The sequence below is a fragment of the Meriones unguiculatus genome, chromosome 6 (assembly GCF_030254825.1).
Source record: "Meriones unguiculatus strain TT.TT164.6M chromosome 6, Bangor_MerUng_6.1, whole genome shotgun sequence".
NCBI lineage: Eukaryota > Metazoa > Chordata > Mammalia > Rodentia > Muridae > Meriones > Meriones unguiculatus.
Window position 1 is genome coordinate 13,376,530 of NC_083354.1, and position 17,484 is coordinate 13,394,013.

At 41.7% G+C, this 17,484-nt stretch overlaps 1 protein-coding gene and 1 pseudogene across 2 annotated transcripts in view; both read left to right on the forward strand.

Annotated features, from left to right (window-relative positions):
• Window positions 1–17,484, forward strand: part of Tmod3 (tropomodulin 3) — a 65,274-nt gene that overhangs the window by 19,040 nt on the left and 28,750 nt on the right. For both annotated transcript variants that reach the window (XM_060384748.1, XM_021631630.2), the window contains exons 2-3: window positions 7,078–7,248; window positions 10,726–10,882. In XM_060384748.1, coding sequence (XP_060240731.1) covers window positions 7,123–7,248; window positions 10,726–10,882 — 283 coding nt within the window. In that variant the 5' untranslated portion in view covers window positions 7,078–7,122. The remainder of the gene's footprint in view (window positions 1–7,077; window positions 7,249–10,725; window positions 10,883–17,484) is intronic.
• LOC132654982 (small nucleolar RNA SNORA17) lies at window positions 16,534–16,654 on the forward strand (annotated as a pseudogene).

A 17,484-nucleotide genomic window follows, 5' to 3' on the forward strand; every position in this document is an offset into this window, starting at 1 on the left:
ATGTGTGTAGAGGGCCTAGGTCCATCCCATGTATGCTCTCTGGTTGGTGGTTCACTCTCTATGAGTTCCAATGGGCCCAGGCTAGTTGATTCTGTAAGGTTTTTTTTGTTGTTGTTTGTTTGTTTGTTTTTGTGGTGTCCTTGACCCCTCTGGCTCCTTCAATCCTTTCTCCCCGTCTTCCACAGGATTTCCCAAGCTCCACTTACTCTTTGCTTGTGGGTCTCTCCATCAGTTTCCATCAGTGGCTGGGTCTCTGATGACAGTTATGCTAGGCTCCTCTCTGGTTGTCCCTGGTGCCAGCAGGTCTCCAGAATGCAGGCAGAGTTGTGGCCAATACCCTATTTTTAAACCAAAGAAAACAGTTCCACCACTAACAACAACAGCAGAACTGTTTATTATGTTTATTATGGGACCTTGTCACGAGGAGCACAATTAACTATAGATAAGGGTGTGAACAGTTTATCCATGAAAGCAAGAGTAGACTATGTGAATACAGGTACAAGTAAATTAGATTGTGCTTGTATGAGAATGGAGCCTTGGACAATTCTAGGAATGTTATGTTCAGTGAGGCCCTGGAGAATGTACAGGGCTTCACTTGAGGAAACAGATGTGGTTGAAGAATGTATTTCGTCTAGAGAAAGAGCATGGTAAGTAGGGGGGCAGGAGGTCTAGTGTTCGGGTCCGGTTTAGAGCCATAGCTATTGTGATAGGGAACAGCTGGAGATAATGCTGAAAGCTGGCCAACCCAGTGTGTAAACTATATTTTGTACTTTTCTCAAAGAGTTGGCAGCTTTTATTCTGTGAAAGGTTAATAGTAAATGCTTTAGGCTCTGCGGGGCATTTGTATTTACTCAGATCTCCACTATAGCACATGAGCAGAGATAGACAGTACATCCATGAATAATGTAACTCTGTTCCAATTTACATTTATAAAAACAGGCAGAAGGCCAAATTCAAGTCACTGCTGTAGAACACAAAAACATACTCTTACCTATGCTTCGGTACCCATTACCCATCCTCTCATGCACTCGTTTCTCCTGTAGAAATTTCTCAGCGTCTATGAAATTAACTTTTCTCTCTCTCTCTTTCTCTTTTTTTTTTTTTTTTTAAGGGTTTCTCTGTGTAGCTTTGACTGTTCTGGGCTCACTTTGTAGACCAGGCTGGCCTTGAACACACAGAAATCCACCTGCCTCTACCTCCCAGAGTGCTAGAATCACAGGCGTGCGCCACCATGCCCAGATGTGAAATGAACTTCTTTGAGAACATACAGTATTTGACTTTATCTTCTTGGCTTATTGAACTAAATATAAATGTCTTTAGTCCAGGCTGCTGCACATGTCCACCATATTGGTTTTACCTCATCACCATTCGGAATTTGTTCTCTTTTCCAATAAAGTGTCCTCGGAGGACAGGCAGGAGACAGCATTGTCATCCTCAGAACAGGAGCAAAGGAAAGCTGCTTTCAGAGCAGCTTCGGAATTGTTGCCCCGCACACTGTCAGCATACAAATAGTCCTCAGAAAGGAGAGCTGAGGAGAAATGTTCAGTCAAGACAGGAATCTAGGAGTGGGAACACAGGGTGAAAGAAAGAGTGCAGATGGGAGTTTTGAGCAAAGTTACGTAGCATGAACACTAGTTGTTGACACTTTGTTGAAGCAGAATTGAAGTTTCCAGAAAAGTTGACTGGATTAACTGAAAATTCTTTCATCTTGGCAAAAATTCCAGAAATCTGGATCTCAAGGAAATGGCTTCTCCATTGTTTTGGAAAGGAAACACAAACTGAAGCCATAGAAACATGTTCCCCTATGACACATAAAAAGTAGTAAGAGTTAATAGAACACAGCTACAAACCCTGTCATCTACAACAGTATCATTCCTGCATGATTCACTGATGCAGTCATGGTACAAACGTTGTGAGAATAACCATCCACTATCTGGTTGGATGTAAGGCCACTCCATGAGATGGATGACAAGCTTGACACGGCTTGTGTAGCTAAGAACCAGGCCGTGGGCCTAGGGAAAACCAAGTACTATTGTTTTGCTAAAGGAACACAGCAATAAAATGACTCCTAATGACATTATGCTATACTCCTATATCTTAGGGTGACTACTGCTGTGATGAAACACTGTGACCAAGAGCAGTTTGGAGAGGGTAGGATTTATTTGGCATACATTTCCAAATCACTTTTCATCACTGCATGAAGTCAGCACAGGAACTCAAGCAGGGCAGGAACCTGGAGTGGGCTGGGTCCTCCCCCATCAATCACTCATTAAGAAAATGCCCGACAGCTGGATCTAATGAAGGTATTTTCTCAATTGAGATTCCCCTCTTTCAGATGACTCTAGCCTTTGTCAAGGTGACATGAAACTAGCCAGCGTACCCTGGGTCAGTGCTTGCTCAGCCATCATCAGAGAAGCTACCTCCTACAGTAGATGGGAACTAATACAGAGATCTGTAACTGGACAGTGTGCAAAGGGGGAGAGACTCTAGAACACTCAGTCCTACGTGTCTTCATTTCATCCCTCCCACCAGGGCTCGGGGAGCTCTGCAAAAGAGGAGGCTGAAAGGTTGTAAGAGCCAGAGGGGGTGGATGGCACCAAGGAAACAGTGTCTTCCAGACACAACAAAACTGACTCACAGATGAACTCACAGAGACTGTGGCAGCAGGCACAGGGCCTGCCAGGTTCCAGACAGAAGATACCAGAGCTTAGAGGGAGAAGTGGTATGATCTCCCATTCCTAACTAATAAGAAGCTATCTCCAATTAACAACCACTTGCAATGAAAAAAAAAAAAAAACAAAAACAAAACAGTTTTCTACAATGGAGTCTCACAAACCACACTTGAGGGCAGGCCCCATGCCAAGGAGAAGATTGCCAACACAAAATTAACTCAGTGATTTTTTTTTCCCGGTAATTTTTGGGTTTTTGTTTGTTTGTTTGTTTTGTAGTTTTTTTGTTTGGTTGGTTTGGTTTTGGGTTGTTTGTCTCATGCTGCTTTGTTTGGGCTTTTTTATTTTTAATCTTACTGGTCTTTGGCTTGTATGTTATGTTATGATTTCTAATTTTATATTTATATGGTTTTGTATGTGTTTCTTGTGCTTTTTATCTTTTTATTATTCTAGTTTGTTTGCTTTTTTATGTGCTCATTTGTTTGCTAGAGAGATAAAGATGTGGAGTTGGGTGGGTGGAGAGGATCTGGGAGAAGATGGGGAGGGAAACTGATCAGAATATAGAAAATGAAGGAGTTGTTAAATTTAACATGATAGCAAAGATTAATGTCTAGAAAAATTTAAAGTGAAGTGGCTGAGAAGGTAGAGTGCCTGCCAGTCTCAGTGCAAAGATCTGGGTTCAGAGTCCTAGAACACACATAAGTAAAAAGCTGGGCATGGTGGTGCGAGCCTGCAAATATCCTCCCACCCCACACTGCTTGGGGGTGGAATCCCTGGAGAAGCTCATTGGCCAGCTAGTGTAGCTGAATCATTGAACTTCAGTAGCGTTCAGGAGCTTTTTGAGACTATCCTAGAAAATCAGAAGATGGAGAGATCAAGGAAACACACCGCACATCGACCTTTGGCCTTGACCTGCATGTTCATGCATGCCTGCACACAGGGCTGCATCCACACCAACAAGCACACGTTGCCATACACACAAAAGGTGATGTGTTTGGTTAAAACAAGCCCTAGGTCAGCCAAAGAAAAAGGAATGCCATTGGTAAATGAGCATGTTAAACAGTGCATAACCTTGCCATAATTTAACACAGTGCACATGAAACTCATGGTGAGTACCATTTCACATATGCCAGAATGTCAAAAATTAAAACTGATAATACCAAAAATAGGGAGCAGTAACATGAATTGCCACGTATGGAATCTTTTAGAAATGTAAATTGGCACAGTTACTTTGAACATAGTTTGTCGTTACCTAATAAAGTTGAGCATAAGCAATTCCATTCCTAAGTTTGAGCCAAAGAGGAGTTGTACATCTGTACCAGGAAATAAGTTGGTTATTTGTCATAGCAAAGATATAGAGAGGAAAGACTGCTAGGAGCTTAAGTGTTCGTAAGATGGACCAGTATGTTGACATGAAATTGGAATAAGTATAATAATTCAGAGCAATGCTAAACCAGACCAGGAAGTCAGTTTCAGGAGGACTTATTTATATAAGGTGTAATAAAAGTGTAAAACAAACTCTAGAGAGCAAGAGAGTCATTGACAGTTCAGTAGACCGCTCCTTCTGGGGAGAGATGGAGCTGAGGTGACTGAGGTGCTTAGTGTGCTTGTGGGCCTTCATTTTATTCTTGAAGAGCGTGAACCTTAGCTTTTCCTCTGGGACAAGTAAAGCAGTGTACTAGAGTAAACTGTTTGTATGTGACGTTCTCCACATCTGTAGACTAGGTGGTGGGTAACATGACACTCTGCACCAAGACCTCATTTCTTCTTCTTGTGCATAAGAATGTTTTAATAGGGTGATTTTGAATTTCTGGATCATTTTGGGATACTTTAGGGAATTAAGAGAGAGAACGGTTAAAATAATTATAATCTTTATATGTGTAAATTTTTATAGGAACAATGATGGGCTAAGAAATTGTCTTTACTATATATTTTTAATAGGTGATATTAATGCACACTTAGAAATGTTTATTGGGTATCCAAACATTGAAAAATAGCAAAAGCTGAATTATTAGCTGTGTTTGTGTGTGTATGTGCCTATAATACTGGAAATTGAACCTAGGTCTCGCACACAGCAAGTATACTATCACACTATCACCGAGGCACATCCCTAGTCCTCCTTGTGTGTGTGTGTGTGTGTGTGTGTGTGTGTGTGTGTGTGTGTGTTTAAACCTGTGAGATAATTTCATTAAGTTGTCTGGCTTGCTTTGAACACATCCTATTAGTCCACCAAGTAGGCCTTCAACTCTTACCACTGTGTGAGCCTCCTCAATGGCGGAAGTTACAGGCTTGTACCAACAGTCCCAGCTAACAAAATTATTCTTGATACATACTTATAAACCCTTATCAATCTGTCACCCTTAGCTGTCTCAGATAGTCCTATTACTGGTATTTTTGTGAAGGGAATGTGAAAGTTCTGGGAACTAACAGAAATGTAAATTATGGGCGCTCACCAGCCCCATGCTTCTACTTGACTGGTCAGTCAGGAAACCAGGGCTGGGCTTCTGGAATCTGATCTTGACAAGGGTGGCTGCTTTCTCATACACTCAAGCTAGAGAACTTGAGGAGGGATCTCTGTAACTCAAGGTTAGGGTGTTTGTGTAGCATTCATAGGCCCTGGGCAGACTGTTAAAAAATAAATGAAACAAAACAGTGGCCTTAAAGTTGGAAGTACAAAGTGGGTGTTGCTTAATGCTAATCTGCTTAAAACAAACAAACAAACAATCCATGGCACACACCTATATCTCAGCATATGGGGGGCTAAAGCAGGAGGGTGTCCCACTTGTGCTCCATGAAAAGGAAAAGAAAAAAAAAAAAAGGTTAAGAATAAGTGCTAGCCAAGAATAAGTGCTAGCCCAGAGAGTTGCCATTAAACAAGTGAACGCCAAGCCTGTCTCGGCAGGCACACAGAACACCTGCAGAGGAACATCTGCAGAAATAAATTCTGCCATCTGCTTTATCAGACCAAGCTGGTTGCTAGTAAAATTAGTGGCTGTCAGGCTCTTGGGGCGAACCTTACTTTCTAAACGTGAGACGAAAAGGTCTTTAATGAGTTTGCAGGGGAAGATATACCAGTTAAAATATTAAGCTGGGGACTCTTGGAAGAAAACATAGCAAAGAATACAGATTAGACCTTGACAAACTGTTTGTTTCACAGCTAAGAAAACCTTAGGCTAATCACTAATCCTAGCGCCATCTCTTATCCCCGTATGAATGTTTTATGTACTTGATGGCCTGCACCTCATTTTTGTCATGTCAAGTTTTCAGTGTTCTCTCCTGTAGAGTAGTCCTGTTGTATGTGAGGAATAGCTGCTGCACCTAACCTTATTGTTAGTGTAAGCCACACTGAAAATGAGGAGCCTTCCCTGTAGGCAGGCCTTCTTGGCCACCATCCTACCAACTGCTAGGTGACACGTCCCAGTGTCCTTTAAGAATTTTAATGATATAGATCCAGAATGCCTTCTTGTTTTTGTTATTGTTGTTTAAAAAATATTTTCAGCTGGATGTAGTAGCTTACACGTCTATTTCTAGCACTCAGGAGGCCAAGCAGAAGGCTCATCTTGAATGCAAGGCTAGCTTGGTCTGTGGAGTTAGTTTCTGATTAGCCTGGGCAATATTGTGAGACCTTGTCTTTGAAAAAATAAAGAAAGAAAACAAAACTTAAGTAAACAAACAACCTAATAATAGCAAAATAACATTTTCCTTTTAAAATATGTCCTTCAGAGATTCCCTTGTTCTTATTTTACGTGTACCTATAAGTTCCTGCATGTGTGTATGTTCTCTAGCTCATATGTGCCAGTACTCTTGGAGGCCAAAAGAGTGTCAGATCCTCTGGACTGAGTGAAAGGCAATTTTGAACACTCCATGTGGATGCTGGGAACTGACCACAAACCCTTTGCAGGAAGTATTCTTAACTGCTGAGCCATCTCTCCAGCTCCTAAAATAATCTTTTTGAAAAAATATTTTTAAAAATTTTCCCAGAGGCAAGGGACTACTCCTTCCTGTGAGACGCATATTGCTATGTTCTTATGTTGCTATTGTATCATACTGCTCTCCTAAATAGTTTGTAGTAAAACAAATGTTCTCCATTACAATAATTTGACATCACTAATAGAAATTTATTTTGGCAAAAAAGTTTATTTTTATCTTGCCAATAAAATCCAGTCATCAAAAATGCTACATTCTGTCAAGTAACTGTTTTAACAATTTTCATCTTCACTTTCTTTTTCCCACTTGATTATTTTTCTACAAAGACAAAACGGTGAAGGCATGAATGATCTGTAGGTAAGAACAGCATACGGTCTACTCGAAAACCTTTGATAAATGGACACAACATTTCCCTTTTCCTGGTAACAGATGCAAACAGGTAAGACTCATTTTTTTAAAATGGTTCTCTTTCTCTCCATAGGGATAAAAAGTGGTGGAAATCGCGTGGCTTCCTACACTGCAAGCCATGGCCCTGCCGTTCCGGAAGGACTTAGGGGAGTATAAGGACCTGGATGAGGATGAGCTCCTCGGCAACCTGTCAGAAACAGAGCTGAAACAGCTCGAAACTGTCCTGGATGATCTGGACCCTGAGGTTGGTGCTGACCCAAGAAGAGAACAGTGGTAGCCTCTCAGACTATTGAACTCAGTAGCTGCCTTTTGCCTGCTTGCCTTCTCATGGCTTTTCCCTGTACCCTTCATCTTCTTTCCATCCAAATGAACTGGCATTTTGCTTCTTCTCTAGGTCCCTACATCTACCTCCACATCTTATGACACAGACATTCTAAACTATCATTAAACATCTACACAATTTTTTTTCCTCCACTACAAACTTCCCTTTGTGCAATTGAAAGCAGTAATAGCTAATTAACTCTTTAATTTATGTTAATCTATTTCTCTTCAGAATTTCTATACCAGGCTGGCACCAATATACTGTGCCTCTAGAATGTTATTAATAGTCCAAACTTAATTATAACAGTACTTGAGGGAGGCTGGCCAAATGGTATAAATTATTAGCATCGGTAGAACAGATCTAAGAGGCAGATCTGAACACAGATATTTCTTAACAGTGGCCTGTCTATGTTGCTGATAAACCCATCCTAAGTTGCAAATATTAGACACTGAAATGCATTTAATACACCTAGCCTACATAGCTTTGCCTGGCCTACCTTAAATGTGCTCAGAACACTTAAATAAGCCTACTTTTGAACAAAGTCATCTAGTGTAGAGCCTAGTTTGTAATGAAGTATTGACTACCTCCTGTAAGTTGTGTGCTATACTGAAAAATGAGAACAAAAATGATTGTGTGGGTGTGCTTTTACAGCATCTTATTGAACCATTGTTAAGTCAAGGACAGTGTAGATGTATACTTGTCTTAATTTGCCGAGTGGTTGTTACTTGTCTCATAGGCTATACAAGGCGAATGCAGAACCCTTTAACCTTTGCAATATGACTTGAGGAGCAGATAGCAGGGAAGACTCTCAAAATAGTGGTTGTTTACAAAGCTTTACCATGTTTCTTAAAAACCCACTTTTTGTTTTATATACCTTTAAGAATTGAGGTGTTGTGAGATTTTAGGGAGAGGAAAGGTATGAGAAGTAAATTCAGGGTCTCAAGCATGCTAAAAATGTGCTTTATAAAATTATTCTTGTTACTAGGTGATATGTCTATGCCATAGGTCAAGTCCTTTGACCATAATTACTATTACAAGGAAAACTTATCATACCTAAGTGTGACGGATTACTCAAGATAACAGAGCTGTCAACAATATTTTTGGCGGTCAGTCAATGAGACCAATTTACAATTTAAATCAAATGGTTTAAGAACTAGAAAGAATGTAAGAGACTGTCTAGCCTGGGGTTTTCGACCTGGGCAATGACTTTTGTGAGGGGCTATCATGGGCATCACAGACTGTTTAACAGTACCTTGCCTCTGTAGACTTCAGGCTGTGAAAATCCAAGGAGAGAAAACCGCAGTGGACATTGTGTACACATTGTCAACATCCACATGGCCATGCCTGTGTCAGCAACACACATTCACTCAAAACCGCACTCACTTAGAACTCCTGTACTCCCTGCACTCAGGCTTCTGCCCTACACTGAGCTCCATTCCCCAGCTCTAGAATCTTTATTCGGTAAATGTGTAGGGGACAACCTGCAGTTCCTAGTCAGTATGCTACACTTAGGAAATGCAAGAGTGAACAAAACAAATGTCATTTTTAACCGCATGATACAGGCTGGTAGGAATGGGGAACACTAGGCTGAATCAGATAATAAAAGTGTACCCAAAAAATGATGAGTGCTGCAGACTGTAACACTGATGAACGAGCAGCATTTATCAGTTCCCTGGAGCACAGGGCTGGAGTCTTAAGAATGAGTAACTGGAAAGGATGGACAGGACCGTCCAGGGAAGTGATCTCCGTGTTTCACATATTTGAAGGTCTTGTGGTTGACGGAAGTGTATGGCAAGAACAAGGAAGGAAGTAATCCAGTGTATCTAGAATGGAGACGTTTTTGGTTTTGGTTTTGTTTTTAAAGACAAGATCTCTTTAACCCAGGTTGTCCTGGCTGTGAACTTCTGATCCTCCTGCTCTACCACCACATGCTGAGATTTCCGGCGTGCACTCCCATGTCAGTTGAGACTGACTCAGCAAGCAGGATGGTGCTCACTTCGTCTTGTCACCCTGTTATTCCTAGCCTTAGTTACAAATTCAGAATCCTGACTTCAGGGACAACTTCAACCATTCTTCCCTTTCTAGTCAGTCCATGCGCTCACGGCTGTGCTGTGTGTACACCAGAGGACCTGGCTCTTCTATATCTCAGGGTGCTGTGGAGCATGCATAACAAATGCAGTCCTTGTTACCAGCATGCACTGATGCTCATGGGTAAACATGCATACATACACAGGGAACAGTTTTGTACTAGATTTAAATCAAATAGTCTTGAGATTGTACTGTTCATGTTTTATTTTGGTAAAGACTGTGATCAGATGGAAGTCATTATGAAAGGATAACATAGAGTAGTTTGCAATTCTTTTGTGATAGAAATTGTTTATGTACACATTTACTGGTCAGTCATTAAGCATTAAGAAAGTTGCTGATGTTATTTGGACATTAAACTTAGTATCCTTCTGCTTTAGCTTCCTGAGTTCTTAACAGTCCTTGGAGAAAAATGAAAACATCAACTCAAGTGTAGATATCAGCATAAATTTAAAAACCATCCCTGGAAAAATAATAATTTGTGGATACTTAAAAATTAAAGGGTGTCGCTAAACCAAATGACTCATTCCTATAATCCCAGTACTTGGAAGGGTTCTGCAAGAAGGATCATGCCAAGTTGGTGGCCAGCATGGTCCACATTGTAAGTTCCAAGCCAGACATGGTGATATATCAAGAGCCTGTTTAAAAAAAAAAATCTCAAAATGCTAATGGATGTCTCCTGCTAGTGGGATACTATCTGAAGAAAATGTGTAGGTACCTATTTTTAATAATAATGTGAGTTCTACCTACTTAAAAAAATAAACTAGCTGCTAGGCAGTGGTGACACATCTTTTAATCCCAACACTCAGGAGACAGAGGCAGGTGAATCTCTGAGGTCGAGGCCAGCCTGGTCTATATAGTGAGTTCCAGGACAGCCAGAGCTACACAGAGAAACCCTGGCTCAAGAACAAGAAAGACTTGTGGGTCCATAAGATGGCTCAGCAGTAACAGCAGTTACCAGTAAGTAACTCTGTACCTTAACATATCGACCTATGTAAGATCCTAATGGAAGGAGGGAACCAACTCCCAATAGTTGTCTTCTGATCTCTACATTCATGCCATGGCACAGGCATTCCCCCCACACCCAAAATCAGAAAATCCGTGTTTAAATTAGGAAAAAAAAAAAAAAAAGCAACTTTTTGTAATACATCTCATGACTATCCTTAATATCCAGCAAGGAGATGTTCAATGTTCACTGCCTGTATCACGCTAGTTTCTGTATCTTTCTTACATGGAAAATTTATAGAAGCATGTAGTGTTGCCATTCTTGGTGGTTTGGTCGTCATAAAATGGCTGACTCATTCTCTTTGGCAGAATGCCCTTCTGCCTGCAGGCTTCCGCCAGAAGAACCAGACATCCAAGTCTGCCACGGGACCCTTTGATAGAGAGCGTCTCCTTTCTTACCTAGAGAAGGAAGCATTGGAGCACAAAGACCGGGAAGACTACGTGCCCTACACTGGAGAGAAAAAAGGTAAGGCCAGAAGTGCATGTTGTCATTCAGCGGCTTCGGGTTGTTTTTATAATGGATACCCACGAGAAAACTGTTTTTAGAGTACATAGTCAGCGGCCTTTAAAGGTGCAATGCTGGTGACCTAAAAGTTTGCTAGGTAGTTTAGACACTTCAGCTATATGTTTATCAACTTATCCAGTGAGGTTTTTTTCTAAATCATTCATTAGTGAAGTTCTATTACACAGAGACTTTGTACAGTACTTCACACTGCAGATTGTTGAAGCAAATTTAAAGTCCACCAGTTTATTATAGAGTGCAAGTGACAGCAAAGCAGTGTTCTCTCCGAGCTCTTCAAAATGACAGTCCATAAAATAATTGATACTCTTTGAAGGCACCCTTCCTTAGTTGTCTTCATTAATACAGATAGTTTTGTTTGCTAGTGTTTTCTATCATGAATTGGAGGAAATTTTTCTAATCTTAACTCTTTAATATTGTAGTATCTAATTCATTCATTCACTTACATTTGAGCACTGTTTTATCTTCCTTAATCAGTAAATAAGAACAAGCAACACATGAAGTGAAGACGTGCCTTAGATTGAACTTTACTTTCTAGAGTGAGAAGGTTGACTAGCTCAAGTTACAGCTCAAGAAGTAGCGGCTAACAGCAGTAACTTAGAAGTAGGAAATGAGCTACTTCAAGAAACAGGGAAACGGAGAACTGCAGACAGATAAGTTTTTCCTTTAAAGCACATCTAGCTAGAAAATCCTCCAAGATGGCTCAGCTTGTGTGCAGGCTATATTATAGAAGTTACAGTGAAGGCTGGAGAGACGGTTCTGTGGTTAAAAGCACTTGCTGCTGTTCCAGACGACCTGTGTTCAGTTCCCAGCACCTGTGTTACACAGCTCACCACTGCCTGAGGCTCCAGCTCCAAAGGCTGCAGTACCCTCTTCTGGTCTCCGAGGGCATCTACACTTGACTGTGCATACCCCCCCCCCATACTCATAATTAAAAAAAAAATCCTCTAGAGGTAAAATCAGAGTACATAAAAGAGCCACATGTATGAACATATAGGGTACAGTTATGTATATTAATTTGAGGGTTCCCTTTTAAAAAGGTGCGTGTGCTTGTATCTGTGTATGTTTTATGTACCCATGTGTAAGGGTTCCAGTGAGGCCAGAGGAGGGGGTCGGGCAGCTGCAGTTGTGTGGGCTGCTCAGTACAGGTGCTGAGACTTGTTTCCTTTGGAAGAGCAGAAAGTGTTCCTAACCACTGCAACCATGTCTTGAATTTGCTTTTTTCTTATTCCGCATTCACTCATGTGTTTTCTGTCTCTGTGTGGATATGGGTGCGCGAGTGCATGTACATGTGGTGGTCAGAGAGCATCTTGAGGAGTGGGTTCTCTTTCCGCTTGTGGATCCCAGGAATTAAGCTCAGGTGGTTAGACTTGGTGGAAAGGCTCTCTGCAGCCCATGAAAGCTATTTTTAAAATTACTCACCATCCTTCTAAGACAACTTTGAAGTCACCTAATAGGGAATAGCAGTGGGGTTTTTTGTTGCTTTTTAGTTTGTGTTTTGTTTTGTTGATTGTTTTTTCACTAGGTGGGTATCCTCAGTTATTCAAACACTATTTTGCTTAATGAATTTATAGGTGTGTACTAGTTGGCTTTACCTGCCCCAGTACTGGAGACCCAACCTCTGGCATATTTGCTAGTCAGTGTGATCCCTAGTAACCTCCCTCGGGAGGCCTCACCTAATTACCCACCCCGCCCTTAAGGCTTTAGTTACCTCAACGCCTCTGTGCTGTGGATGACATTTAGACACCTCCAGGGCCAATCTTAAGTCTGCCTCTCCTTCCATTCCATTCTCCTGTAGGGCAATGCATCTCAGTTATCATCCACACTTGAGGTTAGGACAAAGAACAGGACCTACTTGAGCAAGGAGCACTCGGCCATGGTCACTCCCAGACCTAGTCCTCGGCATACCGTCTGCTCTGGACTGCAAGAAGAGCCTGTGGTTGTGCTAGTCCAGACTGGCCTAGAACCAGTTGAAGTTGATCTAACACCCTTGTGATCCTCCTACTTCAGCAGCCCGGAGTGCTGGGATTGCAGGAATGAGCCAACATGCCTCACTAAGGATTTTGTATAAGTGCATTCTTTTTCTTGCAATGCTGGAGTTAAGCCCAAAACCTTGTGCATGATAAACAAAACATTTCTACCACGGAGCTACAAGTGTGTTTTTCACAGGCAGACCCACAGCATTCATCAGTTCATCTAACCTTTAGGAAAACTGTCATGACATGAAGTAATTTTGGCAGAAATTACTCCAGATGGCTTCTTTATAATTCTAAAAGTTTAAAAATTATAAGTATATGTTTTTTTCACTTGTAGATATTACATTAAAATGAAAAAGACATGGGCTTTTTGCCTCTTTAAACTTTTGCAAATAGTAGTGGACATATATATAGCTCAGTTTTAAGAAACTCTGGGTTCACTCTCCAACACCGTGTAAACTGGGTGTGGTGGTGCAGTTTATAATCCTGGCACTGAGCAGAGGAAGCAAGAGGCTAGCCTGGGCTACATGGAATTCTCTCTCTCTTCTCTCTTTTTCTCTCTCTTCTCTCTCTCTCTCTCTCTCTCTCTCACACACACACACACACACACACACACCACACAAATAGATAAGTAAATTGCCATAGGCGGCTGGGCATAGTCAAAGACAAGGATGAAGAAGAGTATTTAGCTAACCCTCTCTAAAAATCATGGGCATGCACAGTGCTGACTATGGCCAATCATTTCCTGTCACACTTCTGCATATCATCAGTGGTTTGTCTTAGTTAAATAAGGCACAGAGCTGTACCTGTGTATGAATTTGTCATGTGGAGAAATTGTGTGCTCAGCCTTTAGTACTTCTTACTGTCTTTCATGTTGCTTTGCTGTGAATCCGTCACCGTTTTGGTCATGCCATGCTTCATTGTTATCTGGAATGTTTGTTTTCTTTAATGTCCATTATTTCAATGCCATGACTGCAGTCTATTTGTTGCAGATAGGTGTGTTTCACTGGCTTCTGTTTGAGCTGCTTACTCACCAGAGATGGGCCCCTCCCATCCCTTGGGAGACACTCCTGTTTTTCCTACTAGTCCTTGGGGCAGAGCCCTCTGTACTTTATTATTCCAGTTTTTTTCTTTCCAGCTCTGAGAATGTAATATTCTTGACTTCCTTCCCAAGAATCCCATATATTCCACCTTGCTTCCTAAAGGTGAACTAACTGGGTTGTCTTAAATGAATGACTTCTTTGTTTTGTGGTTTGGTTTGGTGTGTGTGTGTGTGTGTGTGTGTGTGTGTGTGTGTGTGTGTGAGTGATTTGTTTTTTTCAAGACAAGGTTTCTCTGTGTAGCCTTGGCTAAACTGGACTCATTTTATAGACCAGCTGGCCAGAGATCCACCTGCCTCTGCCTCTTGAGTGCTGGGATTACAGGTGTATACCACTGTGCCCAGCTAGAGAATGGCTTCTTAAATACTTTTCAACTCACTGTAGTTGCCTCAGCTTTCCGGAAAACTCATTGTGTTCTCCATTATTCTAAAAAAGGCTTGTTGAGTATATGACTTCTTTACTGAACAGTTGATTCTTGAGTAAATCAGAAGATCATGGTTAGATGCCTTTACATCAGCAGGATCTAGGGTTTTGGTGGTGTCTGAAGTTCCATAGCAAGGGCTTAAATTCCTTATATTACTTCTTTTGTTGCATTTGGGGGTAGGACTGTATCATCTCATATTTGTCCCAGAGATCATTTTTCCTAGTGTAGTAATTTTTTTTTAAATTTAGCTACAGTGTAATAAAGTTTCAACTTTAAAATTTCAGTCTTGGATTTTGTCAAATAAAGAAATTAAAGTCAGTCAAATAAAATGTTGGCTACTAAAGAATACAGGCAGTAGATGTTTTCTTAGACATTGTGTTTTTCAAAAAATACATCTATTGAAAGTTATCTCAAGAGCTACAGAGATGGGCTCAGTGGTTAAGAGCGTTGGCTGTTCTTGGGTTCACAACCATGTATAACTCTAGTCCCAGGGGATCTGATGCCCCCTATGCCTTCCACAGGTGCTGCACACACATGACACATACATGCAGGCAAAACATTCATGTTTTATGTCCAGGATTTAAATTTTTTTAATTTAAAATTTTTAAAATTCAGTTTTCTTAAATTATGTGTATCTGAGTGTCAGTGTACACATGAGCGCAGGTGTCCTAGGATACCAGATTTGGGGACATTGAAAATTAGTGTAGTGCGCTTTGCCCATGCCCTCAGTCCCCACACTTAGGAGGCGGAGGCAAATGTTGGGAGTTCTAGGCCAGCTAGGGCAACATGGTGAGACCATGTCTCAAAAATGAAGTAATTGATTAAAATGATGTTCTGTTTACTACAAATCAATTCCTCCATAATATAAAGTTTATAGCCTAGTGTGGTTGTACATGCCTTTAATCCCAGCAGGCAGGAGGCAGAGGCAGATGGATCTCTGACTTCAAGACCAACCTCGTCTGCAAAGTGAGTTCCAGGATAGTCAAGGTGACAGAGAGAAACCCTTTCTCAAAAAATAAAACAAATTATATATATACACACACATATATGTATATGGAATATACATATATGAGAGAGGCAGAACTATATATATGAGAACAGTAATCATGACTTGCAAAAATTGTGCAAGAATTAAAATGATCATAATACCATAAGAACACTGATATACTTGGTAATGAACAGCTTTGTATAAAAAATAGTATATCCACCCTCTCTAGTATCTGTCTGCTAAAGCCTAGCATTTCTTCACTCTGTGAGACATTTACGGCATAAACCAGAAGTAGCTAGTATAAAGGAAAGGTATTAAATCAGTCAGTGTCTCATAGTTATTGAGATTTAAAGTATTATTAAGACGTAAATTAATACGCATATTTAGAAGGACTTTTTTTGTTTTAAGAAATGGCTTCAGCTGTTTCCTATTACGTATTTCTCCAAAAACATCTGATTTTGACCAAGAAGCGCAAACACACCATTTCTGTCTCAGTTTGTCTCAAAAACTGAACACACACAGTAGATACCCTCCTGTACTGACAATTGAACCCACCACAGGCCAGGCTTGACCACTGAGCTTGACTCAATAAAGTTATCCCCCCCCCCCCTTTTGGCCACATTTGTGTTTTAGAAAGCCACATATAAATTTGTCAAGAAAAATACACATCTTAGGGTTTTGTTTTAATTTGTTTGCTGGCATTTAGCCACTTATATGTATGCATGAGTAGTGTGTGACACAGTTAAGAGGACAACCCAAGGGAGATGGGCTTCTCCTCTGTGGGTCCCAAGGATCAAACCATGTCTACAGGCTCGTCTAGAAGAACTTTCATCCACTAAGACATCTCACTGCCCACCCAACCCCTTAGTTTAGGGGGGAAAAGCTTTATTTGCGCCTGGAGAGGTGGCTCAGCAGTTGTTTGCCACTTTTGTAGACGATCCAGCGCACACAGCTCATAGCTGCCCATTCCTCCAGCTCCAGGGTATATGATGCCCTCTCCTGGTCTCTGAGGGCACTTGCATTCAAATACACATTGCCACAAGTTCACACACACATGGGCAAGCTCACATACCTCTAGAGTGTGTAATTAAAAAAACACTTTTCATTTCATTGCCTCTAGAGGCGTTGCGGGTGTGGCTGCTGTGTCAGTGGGTGGCAGAGAGGAGAGAGAGGCCATGTCCATACAGTGTTCTGACCTATGAACATCTGAATGATTAGTAGCCTAACACTCCCTGAAGAAGGCGAGCCTGAGAAGACTACCAGTCCAGCACCAGGCTCCCAAGATGGTGAGCACGCCAGAGACTAGATGGTGGGCCCTGGGCGGGAGTGAGCCCCAGACAGATGACCCTTGCAAAGGGCCACTGGGTAAGCCAAGTGTGGAGCGAGCCCGAAATGACCAACAGACGGGCGTTCACCCTCACAACTTTGATGTGAGCAGCTGGTGATGCCACCTGGGACCGTGGTGGGGTCTTGGGCTATGCTGTTACCGGAAACCATGCCTGGGTTTGTGGCCCTGCAGCAAGAGGGGTCTGTTACCACCAAAGGTCAGGTGGACATCCCTGGTCTGGGCTGCCACACTGGGGGCATGTTGATGTCTGAGGGCTGTGCACAACTGGCCTACCCCTCACCTGAGCATCAAGAGCGATCTGGCCCTGGAGGCATAATAGCAGGAGAGCTGATCCCAACCCTCCTAGCCATCTGCAGTACTCAGGAGAGCAGGCCTGCAAACTCCTGGAGTTTCGGGTGAGCCAGCCTCAGGATGGAAGCATGGGAGAGCTGGCTTTGCCATTCATCTAGCAAAAGATGCCCTCCTCACCTCTCATCCCTTACCACCTGTGACAAGTGGGAGAAGTGGCCCGAGGGTCATGAGAGCAGGAGAAGTGGCCATGTCCCTCATCAGCTGCAAAACTCAGAGGAGAGCAGGTCCTGAACCTCACCTAGGAAGCAGGTATATGATTCAGTAATGTTGAACATAGTCATAGAATGATACAACAACCCCTACAATTTCATTAAGCAACAACTACTTTCTGGCTCTATAGATTTGTTTGTTCGGCTCACTT